Below are 6,950 nucleotides of genomic sequence, written 5' to 3'. Positions count from 1 at the left end.
AGTCCAGGCTGGAGTGCAATGTCACAATCATGGCTCACTGCAACCTCCACATCCTGGGCTCAAGCGATCCTCCCACCTCAGCCTCTCGAGACTGCAGGCATGCACCACGACCTCCAGCATTTTTTTTTCCTGTTTTTTTGTAGAGACGGGGTTTTGCTACACACAGGCTGGTCTCGAACTGGGCTCAAGCAATCTGCCCACTTTGGCCTCCCAAAGTGCTGGGGTTACAGGCACGGGCCACTGCACCTGGCCATAGGGAAACAGCCAGCGTTTCCCACACCACCGCCACAGGCAGGACGTTGAGCGGCAATTCCCAAATAGCTACTCTCTGCTCAGGTTAAAAGGGCACCCCCCTCCCAATGGGCAACTTCCTTCGGGTATTTCCTAGTGGCCCCAAAGACCAAGATTGGCCCATCCCAGTCCAGAGCTTGTGAACAGTTTGCCCTAAAGGGAAAATGCAAGGCTCAAGGCAGGAGGGGGAGCAGTGAGGAGCTAGAGAGTATTGAAGCCCACCTCCACAGGTGATGACAAAAGAAGGAGAAAACACAGGGTGCTTCTAAAAGCACCAGCCCTGGCCGGGACGGCAGTTCCAGTTCTGTCTGCTGCTATCTTGCTATGCACCCTGGGCCAGTTGCTTCCTCTCTGTGGAAGTGACAGTTGTTTCATCTGCAAGTGAGAGAGGGAGGTGAGAATTTCTGAGGGCCCCTTCCACCCTTAGAACATCACAGCCATCCTCCCTTTCTCCCACTTTGAGACAGCAGCGGTTTGGGCTTCTGCTTTCTCTTTCCTTTTAGTTTTAAATTAGCCCCCATCACTTCTCCCGATTAAACTTTGGCCACAGAAGCAATCTCCAGTGTCATTTTGGAGAGACTGAGCAGGAGGGACACTCAGCGGAAGCTCCTTAAGCACCAGAACCACATTGGTTCATATGTTTTGCACCTAGCACGTGGCATGGAACATAGGAGCCACTCATTAAGTGTAAACTGCATGCATGCGTGAATGGGGTGCTCTGGTTCAGAACAGTGGCTACTCTCCTCCTCTGATACAACTCCAAGAAAAAAAATGTGGTTTGTTCAGCCGGCACCTGGCTCTTAGTAGGACTGTTGCAAAAGGCTCCCAATTGGCACCCTGCCTTCCTACATTTGTCCTCAGAGCATAGCTAGACGCACACCTTCCCCACTCAAGAACTCCAAAGGCTTCCCCTAGGTTGTCAGAGAAAATCCTGACATTTAAAGTCCTCCTTACTTGGAGACAAACTGTCACTTCTCATCTTGTCTACCTCACCTCACAAACTCTTAGGGTTTCCTTCCTGCTACTGACCAGTCCCAGAACGCAACTACCTTAACTGAAAATTCTGTGGAAAATGCATGTTGAGGCATTAGGGAGGCATTAGACAGCGAGTGTCCGATTTTAGCTGTCCTCATTCCTGGTTTCTAGGTCTCCTCTTCTGTGTTCCCCTCAGCCCCATGGGCTCTCCTCACTTCTATTCCCTGATTCCACTCTTCTTTCCTTTCTGCCCCAAGCCCATTTCCCTCAGTATATATTTTAAGGCACTTTTCTTTTTGGGTTCAAATGCCTTTGTGATCTGCAGCTGACTGACTTCATGAAATCAAAGCCATAAAGCATCATGGGCTCCACCTTTCAGCCCCTACAACTGAGCCTGGTTCGGGGCAGGTAGTGAGACTGACTCCGAGCCAGGCGTGCACCCTGCCGAGCACCTCCACGTGGTACCTCCTTTTATTCCCACAAGGCTACAGGATAGGTGGAATTGGAATGAGGAGCCCTGTTTTACAGAGAAGGAAACTGAAGCTCCTGTGCTCATGGTCAGTTAGTTACAAAGATCTTAATCCAAAACTCTGAACCATTTTGTTAATTTATCTTTCAGTAACAGTTCAATTAAGTTAGACAAATATCCCAAAAAGCTCTTAGCTGGCCTTCAAGGCACTTGAGTTCATAGCCCAGAAGAAAGGAAGTAAAGACACAGTAAGGTAACTTTTCTTTGTTTCAGACTCATTATGTCAGAGATTAAGAGAGAGCTCTTCAAAATTGTTGGATCCAATCCCCCACTATAAAGATGGAGTAACTGAGGCCCATTGAGGGCAATGGCTGGTCTGAGGTCACAAGTGAGGGGGGGACAAGACCAGACTCTCTCACCTGCTTGTTGCTGTCTTCACAGCTATGAAAGCAAACATGCACCACACATGGCAGCTCACGCCTGTAATCCCAGCACTTTGGGAGGCCAAGGTGGGCGGATCACCTGAGGTCGGGAGTTCGAGACCAGCCTGACCAACATGGAGAAACTCCATCTCTATTAAAAATACAAAATTAGCCAGGTGTGGTAGCGCATGTCTGTAATCCCAGCTACTCGGGAGGCTGAGGCAGGAGAATCGCTTAAACCCAGGAGGCGGAGGTTGCAGTGAGCCAAATTCACGCCATTGCACTCCAGCGTGGGCAACAAGAGCAAAAGTACGTCTCAAAAAAAAAAAGAAAAGAAAAGAAAAGAAAACAAACACACGCTAACCTGCAATAAACTAGTCTGGTCAGCCAGGGTAGGGAGCAGCGCCCTTTGGCCAGCAGCCAGCCCCATGCCATGGTCACTGGACAATCTTAGACCAAAGCCGCAGACCAGAAGTAGGGCTTGGGGGAGGGAAGGCAGAGGAACTGCAGTTGCGCCTACTTGCTTATCAGTGACCTGCATGAAGGAAACTTTCCATGCACCTCTCCAGATCAAGATCACATTGGGTGCCCTTGCGTAGTTCAAAAGAGGAAATTTGGGCTTGGTTGAAATGGATGAAGAGCATACAGAAATGTCCAGGCAGAGAGAGGGGATGAGGGGGTCCTGAGGCCCAGAGCACGGCTGGGCCAGCCTTCCCAGGCTTGCTGCAAACTCAGATTCTCCTGTGCGCTTCCCAGGAAACACCTTGCAAGAATTTAAAGATATAACTCACTCCTGGACAGACTTTACAACCTCAAGCTCTAATGAGGAAAATCCAGGCTGCAGGCTCTAGGTAGAAGACAGAGGCCCTCACTGGAAATATGTTTATGTGTTTGTGCATCTCTTTTTATTTCTTCCTTAGAAATAAAAAGTGTCAAGGGAATGAATCGGAGGCATACTTTAGGATGTTAATGTTAGAAGGGAAGCCAAGATTTTTTTGTCCAACTCTCTCACTGTAGATTAAAAAAATAGAGACTCAGGGAGGGAAAGGGGCTGGCTTAAGGTCAGAAACAAGTGCAAAGCAGATGCAGATTTGAACCCAGGCATCCAAATTCCTGGTCCAGTACTCTAGCGCAGCCTGGATGCAGATGGGTGGTGAAATGGATGAGAAGATTTGTCAGTTTGCCCCAGCACATTTACTACCCTTCCCACCACCCCACCCAGCACATTCAACTGGCCCCTGCCACCAACCCCCTCATTCAAAGTACAGACACTACTCATTTTACAGACAGAGGTTCAGGATGTTTTTGGATCTGACATAGCCCAAACCAGGGCAGAGGCTGTAGCAAGGGGAGGAAGCTGGGAAAGGCTGAGGGTCAGAGGGGAGTGGAGGTGGACAGGATCTATGGCTACGGTTTTTCAGCCGCTCAGCCGTGCTGGGCCCTCGATGGCCCATGGGAGTGGGAGCCTTTCCTAAGCTCCACTAAAGACAAGAGCCCAACCCAACCCCTCCCCCCACCCCTGCCCCTTCCTTAGTCTCTGGAGCTGGAACAATCAGGCTTGGCCATGGCGGCTGGTGCTGATGACCATTTCTTGGCAGAGGTGCCCGCCAAAGCTGTGGCCCTAGTCCTCGCCACCACAGAGAGCCAGCAAGGCCTTCAGGAAGTCTCCGGAGGTGTCACCCTGGCAGAGGCAGAGAGCAGAGTGAATGAAAACAGTCCTTCCAGCCTCAATGCCCCCTCCTCCCGGCTGCCCATCTGTCTGGACATCTCCCTCGGCCTCTCTCCATGACCAACATAGGATCCCATGCCACATGTAGGCCAGTGGGATCTCCCAGACACATAAATGTGACCACGTCCCTTTTGTTTATCCCCAGGAAGATATGCAAGCTCTCGGCCTGGCTTCAAGGCCCTTTGGGATCTGACCTGTGCAGAGCTCTGCAGCTTCACCTGTTCGTTTCCCCCAGGAGCATCTCAGTCCTCTCTCCACCTGCCACTCTCCTGTCCAGCACGCCCCTGTGCACCCCCAATCCCATCTGCCAGCGGGGCCCTCTCCTCTGAGAAGCACCCTGGCCACTCTCTTGAGTCAGGAGGCAGAGTGAACTCTGGCCTCCCTTGGTTCCCCTGGCACTCTGCTGATACCCTCCACCATGGCCCTTAACATATTGTGTTAGGTGATTTCTTATTTGAACAAACAATATTGAGCGCTAACTGCCAGGCCATTGCTGGGAATGGGTACAAACACCATCACGCTCACCACATATCACAATGGTCTGGCATACGTTCAGACTGGGCAGGCCAAACTTCCTGACCCATATGGTATGCATCTCCTTTCTGAGGGACTCCTATCATTGTTATGAAACATGGTTTTTGGGATTTTGTTTGTTCTTGTATTTTTTGATGTATGATTTTAAAACATAATATAGTATCAAAATGTGCCAACAATTTACTTACATTCCTACTAAGTCTGTAAGAGACTGCCTGTGAGATGCCCATAGTCTTGTTAGCCAAGTAGAACCAAGCATCAAACTTTAAGATTTTGGCTGATCTCAGCGGTAACCCACTGGGAAAAAGTCCATGGGAATAAAGACTTCTAATCTTATATTAGGGATCTGACACTCACCCCCTTCCTGCTAACCTCTAGCCCCTCCCCTTACCTCAATGGCTTGGTGGAGAGACTTGTCGTATTTCTCAATGAATTCCCGCCGGATGTTGAGCAGGTCAATCTCACTGCGGGAGACCATGATCCTGGTGAGAGTCTTCTCATCTGTGCCAGCACCCTGGTGGAGCCAGGCAGGAGGGAGACACAGGCGGAAGGAGAGACAGAGCCCAGTCAGGCAAGAAACAGTGGTATCCCATCTGCCTTTCTCCCTTGTTCCTTCCAAAAACAGGGCGGATGTTCCACCTCGGTCTTCTGCAAACAGTCCTGACCAAAATCCCCCTGTGCCCAGGACTGGCCAGACTGACATGCAAAAAAGACGTGTATGGGTTGAATAGTGTCCCCATGTCCACCTGGAACCTCAGAACATGATGTAATTTGGAAATAAGGTCTTTGCACATGTAATTAGTTCAGAGGAAGGCACACTGAATTAGATTGAAGCCTAAACCAATAACCAATATCTTTAGAAGAAGAGGGAGGGCACAGACATACACACAGCAAAGTGACTAGGTGAGGACAGAGGCAGAGACTGGAGTGATGCATTCACAGCCAGGAAACACCAAGGACTTCTAGCAACCACCAGAAGCTAGGAGAGGTAGGGAAGTGTTTCTCCCCCAGAGCCTCCAGGAGGACCCAACCCAGGCGACACCTTGATTTTGAGCTTTTAGCCTCCAGAACTATGAAAGAATAAATTTATGTTGTCACCCAACTTGTGGAATGTGTTACACCAGCCCTAGGAAACTACCACCGGGCCCAAGGAGCAGGCACAGGGCATGGAATGTGTAGGCAGCCAGAGCTGCCTCTGACCCCAGGGAGCTACGCTACCTCTGCCCCCAGGGAGCTACAAGCACCAGCCTAGGAGTCGGAGCTAGGTTCGAGTCCCAGCTCTGCCTCTTAGGAGCTACATAAATGTGGGCAACGTTTTACCCTACCTAGGCCTGAGTTTCCTCCTCTATCAAATGAGGATGCTACCACAATTTCACAGGACTGCCATGAGGGTCAACTGTGGTCAGAGAGATGAAGCCCTTGGCACAGGCTTGACACATAGTGAGTGCTCAATGAACGGTTGTCACATTTGGAGACTATAGGGTGAGGGTCTCAAGTTCCTTCCTACCCTCCCACCTGCCCACGCTGTCAGCAGTTGAGACTCCAGTGGCTGAGAGGGTGGCCAGTGTGGCTTGGGCTCTCCCGGAAGGGCAGGCCTAGACTCAAGAGGGGAGTGCTTGTGACCTTTGATGACTATTTGTCATAGGAGACCCTGTGTCACCTGATAGATTGTGAGCTCTGGGAGGGCAGAGACTGTGTCCTACCCAGCCCTGTGTGCCTCCAGAGCACATTTCTCAACCTTGGTATTTGGGGCTGGATAATTCTTTGTTGCGCAAGCTTATCCTTTGCACTAAGGTTGTTTAACAGCATCCCTGTTCTCTCCCCACCAGATGCCGGTAGCAACACTCTCCAAGTTGTGATAACCAAAAATGTGTCTGGATATTGCCAAATATCCTCCATGGGGGAAGGCGGGGGAAATCACCCCCAACTGGGAAATACCATCCTAGAGCCAGACAAGGGCAGATGCTAATAAATATCAAATAGGAAGAAACAGCTGCCAGGAATCCTGATCTGGGGGATGGTGCACATCTGTTTGTTTGTGTGTGTATGTAAGTCAGTGCTTGAAGGGAAAGGAACGCCAGCATGTTTTCTTACCTTCATGGATTTGTAAAGTTTGTCGGCAAAGAAGAGAGGCTTGTTCTTGACACTTTGAACTGGTAGGAAGAGCAGAGAGATGCAGGGAACGTGGTAAGAGGCTGTGAACCCAGACTCTGGACTGGCCTCCCCCATCTCCCCACCTTGTCTATCCCTGCATGGGTCTGCAGATCATTGTCAACCCCAGCGTCATGCTCAGATGACACCTTCGCTCCCCTTCCCCATGCTTCTTCCTCTGGCCCATCCCTAGGCCTGGCTCTCATTTGGTTGCAACTCTCTTCCTTCTAAGGTGCTTACAGCTAACCAAGGTCAGGAGAAGATTCAAAGGTAATTAACTCCTCATGAACCCAAGGCACGGGGCCTCAAACTTTTAAATGCATTGGAATCATCCAAGAAGCTTGTTTAAAACTCAGGGTTTAGGCTCCACCCTAAAGAC

General features: G+C 50.2%; 1 protein-coding gene across 2 annotated transcripts in view; it reads right to left on the bottom strand.

Moving 5' to 3' along the window:
- Positions 1-3,435: 3,435 nt before the first annotated feature.
- The window catches only part of ANXA6 (annexin A6), a 55,901-nt gene continuing 52,386 nt past the window's right edge, over positions 3,436-6,950 (bottom strand). For both annotated transcript variants that reach the window (XM_055285589.2, XM_055285591.2), the window contains 3 exons: positions 6,515-6,573; positions 4,812-4,934; positions 3,436-3,838 (listed from right to left, as the gene is read on the bottom strand). In XM_055285589.2, the coding sequence (XP_055141564.1) occupies positions 3,779-3,838; positions 4,812-4,934; positions 6,515-6,573 (242 nt within the window). In that variant the 3' untranslated portion in view covers positions 3,436-3,778. The remainder of the gene's footprint in view (positions 3,839-4,811; positions 4,935-6,514; positions 6,574-6,950) is intronic.

The sequence above is a fragment of the Symphalangus syndactylus genome, chromosome 7 (assembly GCF_028878055.3).
Source record: "Symphalangus syndactylus isolate Jambi chromosome 7, NHGRI_mSymSyn1-v2.1_pri, whole genome shotgun sequence".
Classification (NCBI taxonomy): Eukaryota; Metazoa; Chordata; class Mammalia; order Primates; family Hylobatidae; genus Symphalangus; species Symphalangus syndactylus.
This window is presented reverse-complemented; position numbering and strand designations above follow the sequence as displayed.